At 46.1% G+C, this 22,581-nt stretch overlaps 1 protein-coding gene across 2 annotated transcripts in view; it reads right to left on the bottom strand.

The window, feature by feature from the left end:
• Positions 1-22,581, bottom strand: part of LOC311245669 (SPRY domain-containing SOCS box protein 4-like) — a 154,896-nt gene that overhangs the window by 38,697 nt on the left and 93,618 nt on the right. For both annotated transcript variants that reach the window (XM_084335604.1, XM_084335605.1), the window contains exon 3: positions 10,957-11,873. In XM_084335604.1, the coding sequence (XP_084191730.1) occupies positions 10,957-11,665 (709 nt within the window). In that variant the 5' untranslated portion in view covers positions 11,666-11,873. The remainder of the gene's footprint in view (positions 1-10,956; positions 11,874-22,581) is intronic.

Below are 22,581 nucleotides of genomic sequence, written 5' to 3'. Positions count from 1 at the left end.
ATAACCCCTTGAAACGTACTAGGATCCTTACTCACTTACAGCAGCTTGGGGTTGGCATCGCTTTTCTGCAAGAAACTCACCTTCGGCGAGTAGATCACCGTCGAATACACAGAGCTTGGGTAGGTCAAGTGTTCCACTCTGGTTTTCAGAGCAAAGCCAGAGGAACAGCCATTCTGATCAACAAAAACACACCATTTACTCCATCTGATGTGATCTCTGACCCTAATGGCAGATTCATTATAGTTTCAGGAACTCTCTATTCCACAAAGGTAGTCCTAGTCAACGTATATGCTCCAAATTTTGGTGACACGCATTTCATCAATAAACTTATCTCTTCACTCCCCGACCTGAACTCTAACCAACTGATTATGGGAGGTGACTTTAATTGTGCTCTTAACCCAGCCTTAGATCGATCATCATCTAATCCAGCTCCACAATCTCAGACTGCTAGAGCCATAGTGTCCTTCCTGAAGCAATACGGTATTGCAGATGTCTGGCGCTTCCTTCATCCCACCGCCAAACAGTACTCTTTCTTTTCACCAGTTCATCATACATATTCTCGAATTGATTATTTGTTTATTGACAACACATTTCTATCTCAAGTGCGTTCCTGCTCTTACGATAGCATTGTTATTTCAGACCATGCAGCAATAATCTTAGAGCTAGCCTTCCCGGACAAATGTCCATCATTCAGGCCGTGGAAACTTAATCCACTATTGCTATCTGAGGACTCATTTTCATCGTTCCTGTCCACTAAGATCAAATTTTTTATTGAGGTAAATTCTACCCCTGGCATGCCTATGTCCATCATTTGGGAAGCTCTTAAAGCTTTTCTCCGTGGAGAAATTATTTCTAATTGTGCTCGACGTAATAAACTGCACAACAGCAGACGCACTGAACTTTCAGACCAAATTATTAAATTGGATTATTCATACGCAGTCTCTCCGACACCTGCACTTTATAATGAAAGAGTGACCCTACAGACGGAATTTAACCTCCTTTCCACCAGTCATGCTGAGCAGCTTCTACTCAAATCACGGCAGTCCTTTTTTGAATTCGGTGATAAACCTAGTAAAGTGCTGTCACTACAGCTAAAACACCGCACCGCTCAGAACTTGATCACGCAAATTAACTGCCACTGGAGAGATCTATACGGACCCATTGGAAATAAATGGTCAATTCAAAACATTTTATTCTTCACTATATACCTCTGATTCCCCCAAAGACCCCTCTCTCATGAATAGTTTCTTCGCAAATTTGGATATACCAGTCATAGACAATGATTCAATGACTCTTTTGGAAGAGCCCATTAGCGCTGATGAAATCCAACAGGCTTTAACTATGATGCAGAGTGGGAAAAGCCCAGGCCCAGACGGGTTCCCAGTGGAATTTTAAAAAAAATATTCCACCCAGTTATGTCCCATTATGGCTTCAATGTTTGAGGAATCTTTTCAATCCTGCTCGCTTCCTCCGACTCTCTATCAAGCCTCAATATCCCTGCTTTTAAAAAAAGATAAGGACCCGAAAGACTGTGGCTCATATCGTCCTATTTCTCTCCTTAACAATGAAGCAAAGATCTTGGCAAAGGTACTCGCTCGACGACTGGAATCCGTTATACCAAGTATTATCCATCCAGACCAGTCTGGCTTTGTGAAGGATAGAATGGCTTTTTTCAACCTGCGGCGCCTTATGAATATAATTTACTCATCCACCGAGTCTCCCGTTGCAGAGGTCGTTGTTGCGCTAGACGCAGAGAAGGCCTTTGACCGGGTTGAATGGGACTATTTATTCTATACTCTGCAGAAATTCGGTTTCGGTGAGAAATTTGTGTCCTGGGTCAAACTTTTATACTCCTCTCCAGTGGCATCAGTTCGAACAAATGATGTGACTTCGGAATATTTCCCCCTACAACGCGGTACAAGACAGGGTTGCCCTCTCTCTCCGCTACTATTTGCACTAGCGATCGAGCCACTAGCTATTTCCTTTCGCAAGGACCGCCATGTCCAAGGCATCATCAGAAATGGACAGGAACAAAGAATCTCGCTATATGCGGACGATGTCCTGTTGTATATCGCGGATCCAGCGGCCACACTTCCACGTGTCCTTCACATACTACACGAGTTTGGTGTTTTTTCTGGCTATAAATTAAACTTAAACAAGAGTGAACTCTTCCCCATAAATTCCTTAGCTAGAAATATCCCCCCCTCTAGGTTCCCCTTCAAGCTTTCCCCAAGCAGCTTCCGTTACCTTGGCATAACGATAACACATAAACATTCTAATCTTATAGCGTCCAACTTCACCCCTCTATTGGAGCGCACCAAGCAGGATTTTATCAGATGGTCATCACTTCCTTTATCACTTGTTGGCAGAGTGAACACTGTGAAAATGAACACATTACCGAAATTTCTGTACTTATTTCAAAATATTCCAACCTTTATTCCAAAGTCATTTTTTAAAGCCCTCGACAAGGCAATATCAGATTTTATTTGGAACAAACGCCCAGTCCGAATAAATAAAATGGCCCTCCAGAAGCCTAAATCACAGGGAGGCTTCGCACTACCCAATTTCTTGGTCTACTATTGGGCTGCAAATATTCACAGCATTCTCTACTGGAGTCACTCCCACTACGGACTCTGTCAGTGGGTACCGGCATGGGTGGACATGGAAAGGGCATCTTGTTCTAGAACATCTTTGCAATCCTTAGTCTGCTCCTCGCTCCCAGTCACAACCGCCCAGTATACCAACAACCTCTTAGTACAACACTCCCTCCGGATCTGGTCCCAGTTTAGAAAACACTTTGGTCTCCACGCCATGTCACAGTCGTCACCTGTCCACAAAAACTTCCTTTTCCCTCCCTCTATGGTGGATGAAACCTTCAGCAACTGGTTTAAGAAGGGCATTCTGAACATTTATGATTTGTACCAAGACAGTTCTTTCATGTCTTTCACACAACTGTCCCTAAAGTTTAACTTACCAAAAACAAATTTTTTCAGATATCTACAGATACGTGATTTTGTTAAGAGCAAATTTGACCAGTTCCCCCATACACCCCCAAAAACTTTGATCGATCGCATCTTGGAGGTGAAGGTTGTAATCAAAGGCTCAATATCTAAACTATATAACATCATATCCCTATCCCTACCCTCCTCAGTATTGGCTATAAGACAAAACTGGGAGTCCGATCTAAATCATCAATTTACAGACAAAGAATGGGAAAACGCTCTTGCCCGAATACACTCTTCTTCAATATGTGCCCGCCATTCACTGATACAGTTCAAGCTCCTCCACCGTCTATATTGGTCAAAGACTAGACTGGCGAAGATAAATCCTGGCATGGATCCCACATGCGACCGGTGTCACCAAGCCCCTGGCTCACTTATCCATATGTTCTGGCATTGTCCAGTACTGGCCCCTTTCTGGACTTCCATTTTTAAATCTTATTCAGACATATTTTTTATGAACATTGACCCATGCCCTCTTATTGCACTATTTGGCTTGACACCGGAAAACGCTACAATATCTATTGGGCAATCCAATGCCATGGCCTTTGCCTCACTCATTGCCAGACGTCTCATCCTATTCAACTGGAAGGCAGCCACTCCCCCTTCACACTTACACTGGATGAGGGATGTCATGTCTCTTATACATATAGAGAAAATCAGATTTACTACACAAGGCCACACGGATATCTTCCACAAAACATGGCAGCCCTTCCTATCCCATTTCAAAACCCATATGACTCCATCCAATCTTGGGACCCCATGACCCCCCTCCACCCCCTATCTACCTTCATGACACTGCTAGCCCACGCATGGCTAGGGAGATGGCATTGTGGTGGTCTGCTAAGGGTGTTAAATTTACTCTCCATTTTATTTGTTTTACCATCTGGAAATTACGCTACTAAAATGGAGAGTAACACTTATATTATATATTATTATTACGGTATGTATATATAAAAATATCTCTGTTTTATCTTTGTTTTATTTTAATTTGACTTCATTTTTCTTTTGCGTAGCTTTGTCTGCCACATCTGTACTTTTGTTTAATTATTTAAATGTCTATTTTTTATTTATATCTCTTTTTTTCTTTTTCATGTATGTTTGTCGTCGCCCTCACTGGGTGGGATGGGTGGGATTAGGGGATAGGAATGAGGAAGGAAATGGAAGTTGTATAATTTTGATAACTGAAATGTATAAATATGTACTAATTCTTCCAATAAAAAAAGATAAATCTAAAAAAAAAGAAAAATCGACTTTGTATTTGATATATTGCAAATATATGCCATCACACACACTGGCATTTAAAGGGTTAGAATTATAAAATGAATATGTGGTGTTATGATCAGGGCTGAAGTTGAATAAAATATTGTATTATTTTCAATCTGACATTACAAAAGAACTGAAAAATCCCTTGTTGCTAATCATATATGCTAGCCTGTTTTTTTTAACAATAATTTGTGATGCCATCACAAACACTGGCATTTAAAGGGTACAAATAAAAAAAATCCTGTACCAGAATGCAGGAAATTAAGTCTTTGTGCAAAAGATTTCCTGGTGGGGGACCCCCAGACCCCCCCCGCTTAAAAAGTGGCCAGACTGGGGCTATATTTTGCACTATATTTCCTGGCCTGAATGATTTCCCCAGTCCGGCCCTAGTTAAAAGCCTCCAATGCTTATTAGTGTGTGTGCGTTTGAACGTTTGCATGTTTCAACCATACATTTCCATTAAAAAAAAACTAAAAAATTATAATAATTATTTTTAAAAAATAAAATAATTTTACCTCCTATAATAGTGGGGGTCGCGGCTCTCAGACAGTTATTTCGGGGGTCGCGGCCTGAAAACTTTGGGAAGCCCTGGATCATGGCACTAAAACTGTCTTAACACTTTGGTTGCCTAAGGTTAAATTAATGATATACCATAGATTGCCAGCGCTATTTGTCTATGGAGAAAGTCCCCTTCTTTGCAGGGCTATAACTTTTTAAATTCTATTGCTACATTGCCATTATTAGGGCCCATTCAAAGTCCTATATGTATTGTTCATTGTGTAGCAACGTTAAACTTTTTCATTCACATATTCATAGTAAAGTATGGTCTAATGTATAAGTATGTTTTCATCTCTTTCTGCAGCTTTCTCCAGAACGTGATATATAGCCCCAAATGCATTATATTGATGATGAAATACAGTTTGATGGCAATCAGCGCGATATAAAAAATTCCAACTAGACGTACTTCTAGAAGTTACTACACGTCATCTGATGTTGACCGGATGGGCGAGGGGGCGTTTATAATTCCGTGGGCAGCGTTATACCAATCATCTAATGTGGGTCAAATGTTGATAATATCAGTTATTATCGAAGACGGTAACGTTACACGCTGAAACTCACCCCAGTCTCCGCGCGCCGTTGGGCGATCATCGTCGAGTAGAAATTTTATCATTATGGGATATATTATTACCCGGTCCATCTCCAGCTTGTATAATGGTATATACGTCCAAATCATGTTGTTTATCGAGTTATTGGCAATCGATCGCTATGTAGTGTGACGAGCTAGAGTGCCGGAACCTATCCCGAGTGGCCGGAAGCAATACGGACATCTAGCACAACCTCTACTGCGCTTCCTGTTAAGCGGTTGCGCGATCGGCCACCAGATGGCGCTCCTGAACCGCCAGAGAGCTCAGTGGGTCCTGCTGGTGTATCTCAGGCCAGCGGAGGGACATTATGAATCCGATCGCAGATTTTTGAAATATTGATATAAAGACGACGTACAGCGTCCCCCGGCAACTTTAGCATGGCCAGCAAAGACGTCTAAAGACGGCTCCCGGCAGTCAAAGTGTTAAGGTTAGCGGTTCGAATCCTGTTGGGGATGCCAGTGCTGAAAACGCATGGCCGTGAGATACCATTAAAAGTAGGGCTGGGCGATATAACGATAACGATAAATATCGCGATATATTTTAATAATCGATATCGAATATCGAAATAAAAAAAAATCGAAAAATCGTTTTTTTTTTTTTTTTTTTTAACCTGCAACAGGGCAGTTTTAAAACCAGAGACAGTGGACAGACTTGTCTTTCTTGCCTGCAACTTAAAGTAATGGCTTTGCTTGTCCAAATGACAATACTGACCAAATTCAGATTTCTTTTTCTCTTGTCCATTTATTTTGTTTGCTTTCTAATTTAAAATACATTTTGAAACCGTCTGTACACAGTAGGCTATGTGTGCTAGCAGAACTAGACTCCAATCACGAGTCACAGTGCACATGTGCGGTGGTTTGTCCACCAAAAAAGCGCCAAAAGATCGAAAATAAACTAGCAGAGCCAGAACTGTTCAACTCCTCTGGAGCCACAGCCAGCAGAGAAGCCGGTTTACTTTAGCTTTTAAACCAGCTGCAGCCTGAGAACTGGAGTGTGAGGGGATGTAACACTAAAGATGGCGGCAATGACAAAGAATTGCTGCAAAATAAACATACATATGTTGTTTAAAAAAAAAAAAAAAAAAAAAAAAAAAAAAAAATTATACTTATAACAATTCGATAATTATCGATATCGAGAAATAAAATAAAATTATCATATCGTTATCGCGATAAGATTTTTTTCCATATCGCCCAGCCCTAATTAAAAGAGTAAGTTATGATTTTTGGTTGGTAAGAGTCCTATCTCAGCACAATCCATGCATCATACTCGAGACATGCAGCTCTGGCTACTTGGCCACGAGGCAGACGTCATTGGGGCCACGCTTCACTCTGTACAAGCCCCGACATGAAACCTACTCCACAGTGCACTCAGAATTATGGCTCAGTGTTTATTTAACTTTAAAAAGTACTAAATCACTTTAAAAAGTACTAAATCAATAAAAACTATTTTATTAATTAGTAGATCACTTCAAAAAGTACTAAATCACTTAAAAGAAAATACAGAATCAATATAAAATAAAAAAATAAAGTACTAAATCACATTAAAAAACTTGCACAATTCTTTTTGGGAAAAGTTACGTTTCAGTGTTAACAAATTGGCAGGGCCAGCAATTTTGTTTAGAAACATATTCTAGATATTCTATTGTTCACGGTGCTTCAAGAATGATGTTTAGGGGCAAATTAATCAAATCGATTACAAACTAGAATTGCTGCATTTGACTCTTCAAAACATTTCATTGGTGGCAGTTAAATGTTCCCTAAGCATCTAGTTTGATGGAAATAGAAGCCTTCAAGCAATTTTTTTTTTAAATAACAATATATATATTTATATTTAGCTGACGCTTGTATCCAAAGTAACTTACAAATTGTGTACAAGTAGACCTCTGGCGGCTAAGGGTAAGTGGTATTGTTCATCTAGCAGTGCCAAATGAGTGCATAGTAGTAGAGACATATTAGCATAGTAGATAGCAGTAAAGACTGTTATTAGAATTCAGATATCGATTGAAAAAGGTGTGTTTGTAGTCTGACGGCAGAAAATTGGCTGTGTTTTAGCCGTCCTGACTGTGGTGGGATGTTCGTTCCACCATCAAGGAACCAGGACAGAATAGCCTGCTTGGCTCCCCAGGAGCACAAAGAGGGGTGGGTCGCAGGCAGCCGGAGGATGCAGAGCGTAGGGGTCTTATACAAATGTTATCATATTTTAGATTTTCAGAATGCTCAGAAGTGCAACATGCTCCAGCGCTTCATAGTCAGTGTGACAAATGTTTCCAGTTCCATTTCTTGGGTGTCAGTGTCACAACACCAGAGGCAAACTCAGTGACCTATCTCGCCCGGGACACCCGATAACAATTAATTATGTAGGCCAAGGGACAGGCACAATGATCAGGCAATCAATTCTCCCATTACAGTGTTATCAAGGACAAATAGGCCTTCTCTAATTCTCTCATCAGTGCACGCAGATAAACAGCAAATGCATCAAGAGACTCTTACAACTGATCAAAAACTAGGACAAGCAACGATGTCAAAGTTCAGTCGTATCAGTGACAAAGGTCAACGTCAACGTCAGACACTCGTCCTTGATCACACTGTGTTACGTGAGCATTGAGCCTTATTGTTGAACCTGCCCCAGTGTGATCTACTCACTCGTGTGAGATGAGTGTATGTGATACAGATATCCTTTTGTCATCAACGTCATCTTGTAGTTAAAACTCTGCTTCCGTTTCAAAGCATCTTCTCAGGCATCTTTATGGGGTTGAGCATCAGAGCACATTTTGGATGAAAGCTCTATGCACGGACACGTCGCATGGTTCCATCCAGAGACTGTCCGTCACGAGTCCCCAAACCAAAGTGCATGCAAGTTCACAACATCAACAATGTTCACAAAACGGTAAAAGGATCTATTCAGAAATAAATCCCACTACATTCTCGATTCCTCTTCTTTTACATGATACAATGACGAGTGTTCGAAAATTCCTACCTGAAATCTACTAATGGGTTTCCATAATCCATAATCATAATCACCACTAAAGGCTGATCTATGCTCCGAGTGGTGGCTGATGATCAGGCCGATATTTGCCATTTAAAAAATATCGGTATCGGTCGATATCGAATTTAGATATCGGCCTGTCACCATTACCATCTTTGGTAAATCATATAGTCATATCAAACTAGAGATGGCAAGGAGTCTGTTGACACCAGTCACTTCATACTAGTTTACCCAGAAAGGGGCAGTTGATATTTTGAAGTGAAGAAATACTGCAATATTTTATATCCAATTCCTAGTACAATTGTAATGTTAGCAACTGCAAGCCTAGCCGTCATCAACCAACTAATTCAGCTAGCTAATTATAGCAAACATTAGTGAACTTAAGTTCAACTATTTTGTGTTCCATAGCTGTAAAAACCAGATCGGTTGAGCCACTACCCGAGTGGTAGGGATGGGTACCGTTCACATTTGAACCGATACGGTACCGGTACCTGTGAATCGATACCGGTACCCAACGGTACCTTTTTTCCGGTACTTTAGTCTCTAAAAATGTAATCTACCTACCTCAGTCGTGAAAAGAAATATCCAAACTTCAAATAACTACACTTTCGACCGTTTTCGGCTTGCCATTGCCCTGACTGCTTTGTTGTTGAATCTAGTCAAATCCTACGTAAGCGTATATTGTGCGTGTGAACGTTGACATGAAAAGAAAAAAGGTTAAAAAAAATAAAAATAAAAGTGTAAAATAAAATTTTAATGTTTTTATTTATTATTATTTTTGGTATCTCACGTGAATCGATACTCGGTAGTACCGACGTGTTTCAGTAAGTACCTTTAAAAGTACCGAATTCGGTACCCATCCCTACCGAGTGGTAACCGCAGTAAGTCATGCTCACGATACATTACTGCCTATATGCCTCTCTCAAATCCAGAGAACAACCACTGATGGTGCGTCGGTGGAACTGAGGCTGCATTCAATCAAAGTCAGAGGGGCGTGCTTCCTGCGTGCGCCGCTTCCATCCGAGTCAGAGCCGGTCGAGTGGAATCACTAGGTTACAGTAAATGAAAAAGACTTGTTGTTGGGTCAGTTCCTGCGGTACAGCTTGGCTATGTGACAGATTGAAACCGCCACCACTTAATCCGCAATCACTTTCACTCTCTGCGACAATGGCTTTTTTTTGTCCCACACACTGGACACTCCCATGGCTCTAGTCTCGTCCGATTGCTGCTAGAATTGGTGATAGAATCCAGATACGTTTTCTTCAACCTTACATCAATACATCCATCTCCACACTCCCCCCTCTTTCCCTCATTCCTACATGGGGGGGGGGGGGGGGGGGGGGGCTGGTCACTGGACTTGGGGGGGGGGGGTTCAGCAGAGATTTCCCATGGGCCTGCACAGCCTGTCTCAGCACTTCTAAATATTAGCCTTCTCCCTCTCCCACACACACGGTGCCGGTGGTGTTATTTTGGAATGAAAAATGACACAGACACCTGCATCCCTACATTTATGCACAGCGAGGATCAAACACCAACACTTTACAAAATATTGCATGAAGGCAGGATTATTATGAGAGTTATTCCTGTTGGATACCAGGCCTATATTGCTCCCTAAAAAGTGTAAACGTGTGTGCACCTGTATAATGTGTGTGTGTGTGTATGTGCGTGAGTATGCATATTAAGTGGGGTGAACAGACTTGCATGTTGGAGCAGCGAGAGACATATACTATATTTGGAGCGCTTGCGGCGACAGACTGATGGTGGCCTTTTCTTTCTGGAGCCGTGTGAAGAGTTTTGACGAGGAGTGAGAGCTGCTCAACTTCACCTGGGATTAGGACGGAAATACCCAGGATGAGGAGATCACTTAGAGAATAAAGAGAGAGAGAGAGAGGGAGGTGGAGAAAAGATAAAGAGCAATCTGGCAGCTCTCAAACACAGAGAGAGAGAGAGAGAGACAGACAGACAGAGAGAGAGAAAGAGAGAGAGGAGAGAATGGTGGTACTCAGAGAGGAACTGGAGGGTTACACAACACTTCAGTTAAACCCAATAGTATAATAACGCCAAACCCTTACCATTAGGAAAATGTCATACTCCAATTATGCAACGAGGAACCAGAACTGATCATCTTCAAACGATACTCATCCTTAAATGTGACAGCATTGAGAAAGCAAGATGCTACAACCATTTTCTCCCAACACAGTCCACTGGTCACTGACGGGGTTTGTATGTTTTTGTGAGTGAGTGTGTGAGAGAGTTATGTAAATGTAGTGTTGCTTTAAGAGAGCTGTTCAGGGAGTTTTTAGAGTCTCACACGAGAAGGCTAGAGAGTTTTTTTTGTTCTGGAGTAAGAGAAGAGAGAAAGAGCTAATTTCCTACATTTAAGTTTTGTGCCAAAGTATCTCAGCTGACGTTACCATTACCGTTACAGTTTGTGAAATCAGTATGGAGGAATAAATACACACAAAAAGTTAGAAAGGATCTCCCTTTGGCTTTCTGGTAGCGCAGCTAATCCAGGAGTAGAAGGTGCGTGTAGTTATGGAGTGAGAGCGTGTACTACTTACGATCCAGTCCATTGACGTAGCGAATGGAGACCTCACAGTGGCCCCACACAGCACTGACGACAGGGTAGAGCCTCTTGCCCTTGAGTCCTCTGAATGCCACACCCAGGTACTGTCCATCTACCATAAAGCTCAGTGTGCCCTCGTCCATGTCCAGCACCACCATCAGCGAGTCAGGAAGCACAAACGACTCGTCCGCCTCCAGGAAGCACGGGTAGGTGGGCGGCGTGGCAGAGGCGGGCCGATTCTTGCCGTCATGGTAGAGTCTGTTCCGGCCCAGGTCCCAGCCCCAGGACTCTGCGTCTGAGCCCACCAGCGCCGTGTAGCCCACCGAGTGCAGGGGCGCCTCGGCCGTGGCCACGCCCACCACGGCGTGTGTGCCTCGCTGCCGGGCAGGCCAGTGGACCCGCCACACATGGAGTCCGCGCGTGTAGCCCACCCTGCCGCGGATGCAGTCCGTGCTCTGGGCCACCGGGTGGCGGTGGAAGGTCAGCTTGTCGTCCTCCTTGACGAAGACGTTGAGCGAGCGGTCGTCGGGGTTCCAGGCGTGCCGGAGCTGGGTCTCGGGGCAGACGGGCGGCATGTCCAGGAGCAGGTCCAGCCGCGGCGGCCGGCAGAAGTCCGGGCCACGCAGCTCGCGACGCACGGGCCGGTAGGAGGTCTCGCCCCGCGCGTCCACCGACTTGATGCTGCCCGAGATCTTCTGGCCCATGGCTGGGCAGGTGCCGTGGGTGAAGGAAGGAGGGAGGTGTGGAGGGTAAGGAGGAGAAGGGGGGGGGGGGGGGGGGAGAGGTGGACAGAGGGTGGTGATGAGGGGAGGTCCCACCGCTACCTCATGGGCGCTGCGGCCGAAGGGGCGGTCCCTGGCGGAGAGACGCTACCGTACGCACGGCCACTCGTCTGCTGTGGGAACAGCCCTCCTGGAACACAGACGAGAACAAACATTACTTATCAAAGGTACACAGTCACCGCAGTGTCATTCCCTGTGGCTGTGCAGTCCTCAAACCGGCAATGATATCAGAAAATCAACACAAACAAATGTTCCAAGTGCTCCAAGTGCTCTTTTGCTTTGGATCAATGCCGAAATACCCATCGTCCTCATCCCCTTGATATAAGTGATGTTCAGGTTTTCCTGGTGAGGGATCCACACTGAAGTGCCCCGATCTTTCAGTGAATAACGGAACGTAGACCAATCTCGGTCACTCTCTTTGTCTGGGAACGCCCAAAACCAAATTCGGTCATGCCCCATTTTGCGCGACATCCAGGCTTTTTTTACTGTCAGCGTTTGGGAATTTCATGTCGACAGGTAGGTGAAGTGAAATTATACTTATTTTAGAATATATATATCAAATTTCATGAGTATTCATCTATATTTAGTCATCTAAAGACTATTAGATATGAACGTATGTACCAGTAAAAAGTGGGAATCTCTAGAATGTGTTTTGGGCGACGGTGTTTACAAGTGTGCGGGTAGCCTCTCTAATCAACTTGACGTTATACACAACACTTTCTGTTGTCAGTAGATGGCAGCATTGGTTTACAAGGTGAAAATGTTGGCGCTCCAGTAGCACACCATGTACCGCGCTGCGTCGCGGATCGGCCGACCCGAGTTAGATTCCCGGACCCGCCGTTATTTGCCGAATGTCTTCCCCTGCTCTCTCTCCCGTTTCACCCTCACTGCATCTGTCGGTCATGTCTGACCAGGAAAAGCGATAAACGCAAAAATAAAATCTTAAAAAAAAACAAAAAAAAGAAAGTGACAATGTTATGACTACAGAATGACTACAAATCCCAAGACCTTTAGCACCTAGTTCACAGGTCAGCACCGGATTAGGAAAACGTGATCTGAGGAGCGTTAAACTATTAATGTGACCTGAATATAGTGACAGAGAATGGTCACCTAATTATCTTAACAAAAGTGCATCATTAGCATTATGTTTGTTGTCTAAAGGGGAACAATAACGGTACAATTTAAGATTTTAATGTTATCCGCATATAAAGGACAAATAAAACAACGTAAATTTGTAAGAAACCTCAATGAAAACGGCGCAGGTTAAATTATATTTGCTATTGTTATGAAAATGTGATAGAATCCTATAAAAATGTGGACGCATTTGGTCACAATGACGTTATATGAACTCAAAGAGTACCTTCAATTAAAGTTAATGGGACTAAAGTTCACATCACTTCATGCGACTAAAATTCCTTTCCTAGATGTTTTGGTAGAAAGAAGGATGATACGTTGATCATACAGAGCAATCAGATAGGAACAAATCTATTGCATTATTCATCATGTCATGCATCATCATTAAAAACAAATCTACCTTACAGTCAATTAAGAGAGAAGGGCGGATATGTAGCGAGTAGGAGCGCTTTGATACACATGCTGAAGATATATGAACGTTTCATGGATAGGGGTTTTAATAAAAGGGTCTTGGATGATTTTATTTTGCAAAAGCTCAAAGACCTGCTGAACCCTAAACCAAAAGAAAAGGTTCCACCTCCTATGGCAGGGTTGTCAAACTAAACTACCAAGGGAGCCGACATTAAAATACACATGATATCACAGGCCGGACACATACAAATATCTAAAAGAGGTGTATTTTCCTGAGGTCACTAGCTTAATTGGTCATTTATTCAGTTTGTGCATACCAGCTCAATATTGTTGTAAATGCACTTCTGTTCATTAGGTGCCTCAATTAATACAATGAGAGCGGTTTAAAAGGTGGGTAAGGAGGCCTCATTTATGGATAATTGGCTTATTATAGATTATACTAATCTTGTACAAAAGGCCCAAGGACTGGGCAGACATAAGGACTGTGGGGTGCTGTGCTGCTGTTCTGCAGCGGGACGCCTCTCAGTCAGACATAAAGGCTGTGGGGGGCTGCTCTGCTGTTCTGCAGCAGGATGCCTCAGACATGTCTAGACATGTCTGTCGATAGCCAGCATCCATATATACTAGTGGGCTTAGAGATTCCTTCAGTTCATGTGTGCGTCCCTGATCACAAGTAAGTGTTAAATATGTGTATGATGAGGACGCTTAGTTATTGTTGGTGATTTATATGGTTAAGGCCTATACTAATGTTATAATTCTACCAGCTGTTTAGGAAGCAATTTACCAGTATGTTTATAGTGATAATCTAGCCTATTGGGTATAATCTATGTTGTTGAGTATAGTATCTAGTATCTGTTTAGCACAGTTTATCCTTGTAACTAGTATAGGTAAAGCACTGCTTATCCCCATTGGTAGTTCCACTCGTGAGGTTTATGCTACTTGCAGCAACAGTATATTGTATAGTATATAACAGACTGATTAATGAGTACTAGTAACGCTGATGTCTTTGTTTCCTCCCCATTTAGAACCACACACACCCACTCTCACATACTCCCACCGTGTTAATGGGAAATAGAAGTAGAAATCGCCTGTGCATCCGTCTGACCATTAATAATAAAACTCATCAAAGAACGTTCCTGCCTCCCGTGTCCTGACTAGACACCCCGTGTTGTTGACTACATTTCCTAACCACCAAGAGCTTCACTACAAATGGTCCTTCGAACCGGATAGAGTCAACGATATGGTAACCAATCAAGGAGGGATGAGCCTCCCCGCTTCACCATCCGTGCGCCCCAGACGCACCGTGCAGCGCCCGAGATGGCTAGACGATTACCTAGTGGACAGTACACGCCAGCGTGACACAGAGCAGCTGCGCAGGCATGAAGAGGATAAAGCACAGCTCAGTCCCGCTAGAGGCACATCCCCCATGCCACCAATGCAGAATGTGCACGAAACAATAATGCACCAAGTTCTGGAGACTGCGCGGCAACAGAGTGAGACGGCTCAGAAGCAAACCGAGCTTTTGGAGCTTGTTCTGCAGCACCATTCCTCCCGATCCTCAGCTCAGTCATCAAGGAGGTCATCACGGCATCAGACTCCAGTTCGCCAACTCCACCCAGAAAGAGTAGGTGAAACGCAGGTCTCCCCTGCCCGTGCACCTCACTACTCCCCAGCCGAGGATCACCCAAGTATAGCTGCAGTGGAGCTTGTTCTGCAGCACCATTCCTCCCGACCCTCAGCTCAGTCGTCAAGGAGGTCATCATGGCAACAGACTCCAGTCCGCCAACTCCACCCAGAAAGAGTAGGCAAACCGCAGTTCTCCCCTGCCCGTGCACCTCACTATTCCCCAGCCGAGGATCACCTAAGTATGGCTGCAGAACTAACCGACCAGCTAGAAGATTTGAGTATCCATGAGCCAGAGTGGACACTTCCCCCACCTCTCAGCCGAGCCACTCACCCCCTCCAACGTGCAATCGAAGTACCCCACGGCCTTCAGGCTTGCAAGCAGGAGAACCAACATAACCAAGGCTCCTCTCGTCAGCCCAGCCAGCCCAATAGGCCAACCCAGAACCTGCCGCAATCAGAGGGCCTGGCAAGAAGCGGACCCTCATACTGGCCACCGACCTCCTACCCGAACCCACGAAGCACATCCAATGTGGCTCCGCCTAGCCGCAAGTACGAGGAAAGGAATGAGCCTCAGCAGAGTTACCCGCCACCAACCTGGGCGACACCTCAGGTCATGCAGCAACCCATGCATCAGCACCTGCCTCAGTCTGCACACCAGTCAGCACACCAACCTCCGTATGTGCCCTACCTCGCCTACCAAGGGAACCCAGCCATAGCGAGACCATATCCCTCCACAGTATACCAGCATGCACCCCCCAATATAGAAGGTCCAACATTCCCGGACTTTAACAAGGAGGATAGAGCCCAATACGTGGAACTACGCCTTTCCCTCAGTACACTCCTCAATCCTTCTCATTCCGAGCACTACAAGTATGCCATTCTGCTGAAGCATATAAAGGTGCCGCGTGCCCACCGCCTGGTGCTGGCTTACGCAGAGTCAAGTATGCCCTACTCGGAAGCTCTGAGGGCACTGGACGAGCGATACGGACGCCCATACCAGTTTGCTCTGAAGGAGATAGAGGACATGGAACGCTTACCACCCATTCGAGACGATAGAGCCCTCGACGAATTTGCCATCAGAGTGCAGTCGCTAGTCGGGATGCTGAGGTCCCTTCAAGGCGAAGGTCACGAGGAACTCCATTGTGGCTCAAACGTGAAGCGCCTCCTCAACAGGCTTCCCAAACACCAACAAGAGAGGTTCCGTCGTCAACAGTACAGGGAGAACCCAGACAAGACGAAGCTGTCCCTCACTGACTTCGCAGAGTGGCTGAGGGTAGAAGTCAGATGCCTGGACATTGAGCCCTCCCTTCATGCTCACAGTGAGAATGACAGGAGAGACCCCAAGTATCAGCCCAAGATAAAGGTCACTACGGTGATGCATGGTACAGACAACCCCCAAGATCCTCCACCCGAAAGGACCTCCAAGGTATATCAACCTGACCAGACCCAAGGGAAGGGTAAGATATACTGCCCCTACTGCGAGTCAGAACACTACCTCAGCCAATGCGAACGCTTCGCTAAGCTGACCAGAGGGGAGATAGTGGACTGGATCAAAGCCAAGAGAAGGTGTTGGAGATGCGGTCGTCCTCACCTAGCCTCTGCCTGCGACCTGAAGAAGCCGTGTCGACTCTGTAAGTCCAAACACCTCTCCGTCCTGCATGAGGTTAACCAGAGGAGTGGGAACGAGCCCACCATCACCTCAACAGCAGAGACTCACTACCTGGATCAGCCAAACGGATACAACCGAGTGCTCCTGAAGATCGTCAGAGTCAACCTGCACTACATGGACAGAGTCTTCAACACCTACGCAGTGCTGGATGATGGCTCAGAGAGAACCATCCTGCTCGCTTCAGCAGCACGCCACCTGGGAATACAGGGTCAAGCGGAAGACTTGACCCTTCGCACTATCCGCCAAGACGTCAAGACCCTGTCAGGCTCACGTGTCTCCTTCGCCATCGCCCCAGTATCCGAACCAAGGAAAAGGTTCCCTATTCAAGGTGCCTTCACCGGTGAACAGCTAGGTCTGTCTCAGTACAGCTACCCAGTCACCCAGCTCCAGGAGAAGTATCGCCATCTGCGAGGCTTGGTGATTCCACCAATCGACGGAGCTCAGCCAACCCTCCTGATTGGATCTGATCACGCCAACCTGATCGTACCGATCGAGCCGGTGCATCTGGGGCCCCACGGTGGCCCTGCGGCAGTCAAGACTAACCTCGGCTGGACACTCCAAGGCCCAGCAAAGTACATGCAGCAACAGCTTCAGACCACACAGTGCTTCTTCACTGCTGCTTCCTCCCCGGCTGCCGAGCTATTCAGCCAAGTCGAACGGCTGTGGCAGCTGGATACACTGCCTTTCAAGAGCGAGAGGTTAGTGAACAGATCCAAACAGGACAAGTACTCAGCGGAGCTGTTGGAGGCCGAGACCACCCGTGTAGAGGTCAACGGAGTGCAGCGGTATGCCACACCCCTCCTGCGAGTCCAAACCATGCCCAAGCTGCAAGTTTCAAAGGAAGTTGTAATGAAGAACCTGCGGAACACAGAGAAGAGGCTAACTCAAGATCCACAGCGTGCATCTACCTACCAAGAGGAGATCAATAAGCTAGAGATAGCTGGGTACATCACCAAGATTAACCCCAGCCAGGCCGACGCATCTGAAGAGTCATGGTTCCTGCCCCATCACATGGTCAGGCACAACGGCAAAGACCGGATTGTCTTCAACTGCAGTTTCCAGTACGGCGGGCAGAACCTGAACAACTACCTCCTTCCAGGCCCAACACTGGGACCCTCACTCCTTGGAGTCCTCCTGCGATTCAGAGAGCATCGAGTCGCCATAAGTGGGGACATCAAGGGAATGTTCCATCAGGTTCGCCTGTTGGACAGAGACAAGCCCCTACTGAGGTTCCTCTGGAGGAACCTAAAGACAGACGAACCTCCATCAGTGTACCAGTGGGAGGTCCTGCCCTTCGGGACAACATGCAGCCCCTGCTGTGCAACCTTTGCCCTCCAGAAACATGTCATCGAGTCTAGCCAAGAGGATGTTCGCCACAGTGTAGAACAGTGTTTCTATGTGGATAACTGTCTGCAGAGTCTGCCCACCAAAGAAGAGGCAAGCAGCCTCGTGAACAAGCTGAGAGCCCTCCTAGCCACAGGCGGCTTCGAGATCCGCCAGTGGGCCAGCAACCAGCCAGAGGTGATCGGCAACCTGCCCAAAGAGGCCAAGGCAGATAGCAGTGAGAGATGGGTCTCCCAGACCCACGGGGAAGCTCAAGAAATGACACTAGGACTCAGTTGGCACTTCATGGAGGACACGCTCCACTACAGACATCGCCCGGTCTCCCCAAGCCAGACGACTATGAGAAATATCTACAAGATACTAGCAAGCCAGTATGACCCCCTAGGTCGCATCCTGCCCTTCACCACAAGGGCCAAAGTCTTGGTCCAGAAACTATGGGCCAAAGACCGCGACTGGGATGACCCACACTTACCGGCCGATATCCTGCAAGCCTGGACCACATGGGAAGAAGAGCTCCCACAGCTCCCAACAGTCAGCCTCTCCCGGTGCTACTTCCCACCAGACGTCGACGTAAGTGCGCTCACCCTCGAGCTCCACGTCTTATGTGATGCTTCCGAGTCCGCCTATGGGTCAGTCGCCTACCTGCGTGGCGAAGACCTCCAAGGCCAGGTCCACGTATCCTTCATGCTAGCTCGCTCTAGAGTAGCACCGAAAAAACAACAGTCAATACCCTGCCTCGAGCTTTGTGCCGCTCTGACAGGAGCCCAACTTGCCCAACTGATCCAGAGAGAGCTCACTCTTAAGTTGAAAGAGGCGGTGTTGTGGTCCGACTCCACCACAGTGCTTACCTGGATACAGTCCGAGTCATGCCGATACAAGGTGTTCGTCGGGACCCGCGTATCTGAGATACAAGAACTGACCGACCACCGGTCATGGAGGTACGTGGACACAAAGAATAACCCAGCAGACACTATCACCAGAGGAATGACAGTGTCTGACCTAGCCAAGCCAAACCAGTTTAGTCATGGTCCCGCCTTCCTCCAACAACCACGCACAGGTTGGCCACTCAGACCCTCGGTCACAGAAGTTCTGGATGAGACGGAGACAAGGAAGCCTGTGTTCTGTGGCCTCACTTCAACCCTTTCGGCTCCAAAGACCCCAACCACAGAAGACCATTCCACCTTCGAAGACCTCCTTGAGGCCACAAGTAGATCACTGCACGGGGCGGCGTCTCCGTCAAGTGCCCCCAGTGCGGACGACTATGCCGAGGCAGAACTCAGAATCCTTCAGAGAGCACAAGGTGATAGCTTCTCAGAAGAAATCAAGTGCCTACAAACCGGGAAAGTGATTCCACCAAACAGTAGGCTCCTGGCACTTGCCCCAGAGTACGACGTACCTAAAGGCCTTATCCGCGTAGGCGGTAGGTTGCGCCGTTCCACCAGCCTGGAGGAAGACACTGTGCACCCGATCAAGACACTGTGCACCCGATCCTGCTAGAACCCAAGCATCCTGTCACTAAGCTCATCATACGACAGTACGACAACAAGCTACTCCATCCTGGAGCCGAGAGGGTCTTTGCTGAACTCCGGCGCAAGTTCTGGATCCTCAGAGGGCGTGAAGCAGTGCGCCGCCATCAGCGATTCTGCCCGGAGTGCCAAAAGTGGAGGGCAAAGCCGTCTATCCCCAAGAAGGCAGATCTGCCCCCATGCCGTCTCCGCCTCATGAAGCCTCCATTCTACTCAACAGGAGTGGATTGCTTCGGCCCGTTTCAGGTCAAGCGAGGTCGGGGTACTGAGAAAAGATGGGGAATAGTTTTCAAGTGTATGACCACTAGGTGGGTCCACCTAGACGTGCTACACAACATGGATACCGACTCATTCCTTATGTCGCTCAGAAGGTTTGTGGCACGACGAGGAAACCCCTTCGAACTCCTCTCCGACCGTGGGACCAACTTCCGTGGAGGAGAATCGGAGCTCAGAGCAAGTTTCCAGAACATGGGTAAAGAGCTGCAGACCCAACTGGCAAAGCGCCAGATCCGCTTCCAGTTCAACCCCCCAAATGCACCCCACTTTGGCGGGGCCTGGGAGCGGGAAGTCAAGTCCATCAAGGCTGCACTCTACGTTTCTCTTGGAGCACAGACAGTGACCGAAGAAGTCCTGCGGACAGTACTGACTGAGGTAGAAGGAATCCTCAACTCCAAGCCGCTGGGATATGTGTCGACAGATGTAGCCGACGTGGACGCGGTGACCCCCAACTACCTCCTCATGGGGCGGCCCGACTCCTCACTCCCTCCAGTGGTGTACCCTGAATCCGAAATCCTCAGCCGGAGAAGATGGCGACACAGTCAGGTGTTAGCCGACCAGTTCTGGACCCACTTCCTGCATAACTACTTACCCTCCTTGCAGTCCAGGCAGAAATGGGTGAAGGACACAGAGAACCTCACTGTCGGCACGGTGGTGATGGTGATTGACCAGAGGCTACCTAGAGCACTGTGGCCTGTAGGACGGGTCACGAAGACCAGGGAAGGTGCGGTCTGCAGAGGTGCAGGTGGACGATAGGACCTACACCAGACCAGTGGCCAAGCTTATTGAGTTACCAGCCATCCCAGAGGACGCCCCGACAACGACTCCGGAAGACAGTTGAGCCTTTCCATGAACTAATCCACACCGTGGATTAGGGGGCGGCTGTACAAAAGGCCCAAGGACTGGGCAGACATAAGGACTGTGGGGTGCTGTGCTGCTGTTCTGCTGTTCTGCAGCGGGACGCCTCTCAGTCAGACATAAAGGCTGTGGGGGGCTGCTCTGCTGTTCTGCAGCAGGATGCCTCAGACATGTCTAGACATGTCTGTCGATAGCCAGCATCCATATATACTAGTGGGCTTAGAGATTCCTTCAGTTCATGTGTGCGTCCCTGATCACAAGTAAGTGTTAAATATGTGTATGATGAGGACGCTTAGTTATTGTTGGTGATTTATATGGTTAAGGCCTATACTAATGTTATAATTCTACCAGCTGTTTAGGAAGCAATTTACCAGTATGTTTATAGTGATAATCTAGCCTATTGGGTATAATCTATGTTGTTGAGTATAGTATCTAGTATCTGTTTAGCACAGTTTATCCCTGTAACTAGTATAGGTAAAGCACTGCTTATCCCCATTGGTAGTTCCACTCGTGAGGTTTATGCTACTTGCAGCAACAGTATATTGTATAGTATATAACAGACTGATTAATGAGTACTAGTAACGCTGATGTCTTTGTTTCCTCCCCATTTAGAACCACACACACACCCACTCTCACATACTCCCACCGTGTTAATGGGAAATAGAAGTAGAAATCGCCTGTGCATCTGTGACCATTAATAATAAAACTCATCAAAGAACGTTCCTGCCTCCCGTGTCCTGACTAGACACCCCGTGTTGTTGACTACATTTCCTAACCACCAAGAGCTTCACTACAAATCTTGTGCAAAACCAATACATTCCATGGATTTGATTTCAGAGTAGGTATGATGAATTGGCAATAATTCACTTGATAAAGTACAATTGGATGCAACCGAATACCACGGCTTAAAAAGGAACACGCCAACCTTTTGGGAAATTTGCTTATTTGCCATCTATCCTGGAGTTAGACAAGCAGATACATACCCTTTTCTTCTCTGTGCATGCAGTTGGCGTAGGGAACACCCGCACCGTTAGCCTAGCTTAGCGTCATTCACTGGAAGTAGGTTCCTCCATGTAGCCTGGGCGCAGTGATTTCACGCATCACCTCAAAAGCCCCATTGTAACTTCCGTCAATAAAACCAATGTGACTAGTAGCTAGGGACAGGACGCGCTTTCATTGAGTGAAGTGGATATCATCAGACAGATAGACTAGCTAATAATATCTAGATAAATCACAACTTTACAATCATGTTTCGGTGTGTTGTAAAGAGTTGTGATAATAGTAGGGCTGTACCGAATGTAATTTTTTAACATTCGAAGCTTCGATTGAAGTATTCGAACGAAGCTTCGAATGTCTATAAAAAAAATTATAATATATATATATTTTTTAACTAAATCCTCAATTTGAATAAAGTGATTAATCTGATTAAATGAGTCTCTTTTATTAAATCAACTTTCTTTAATGAATATAACTCATCAATTTTGTCAACATAAATAATCCAAAAGGGCACGGTTGGTATGAAAGTGATGGTGACGTACATAGTATAATATTAGTGTAGCCTAATCTTTAACTGCAACTGTGAAGAAAACCCCATTGGTTTAAACAGATTGACGATAAAAAAAAAAAAAAAAAAAAAAATTATTTATCATTCGAATGTCAACATTATGATCGAAGCGTCGAAGCTTCGAAGCATTCGGTACAGCTCTGGATAATAGACAATCGAAGCCAGCTAAACTAAAGATCCACACCGGATGAAGCTATGGCTACTTGCTCTGAACATAGATCCCAACACACCAACAGAAATAATCAAGAACCAGCATGTTTGCTCAGATAATTTTGCACAAGATGACTATTATCAAGCTATTGCTATGCCGATGATACTCAACTCTTCCTCTCCTTCCCTCCCTCAGATATCCACGTCTGAGCGGATCTCTGTCTGACATCTCCGCCTGGATGATGACCTCAAACTGAACCTAAACAAATCCTCCCCCCTG

The sequence above is a fragment of the Notolepis coatsorum genome, assembly GCF_963971535.1.
Source record: "Notolepis coatsorum genome assembly, chromosome: 1".
NCBI lineage: Eukaryota > Metazoa > Chordata > Actinopteri > Aulopiformes > Paralepididae > Notolepis > Notolepis coatsorum.
The sequence above is the reverse complement of the archived record's forward strand: the minus strand, read 5'-3'. Positions and strand labels throughout refer to the sequence as shown.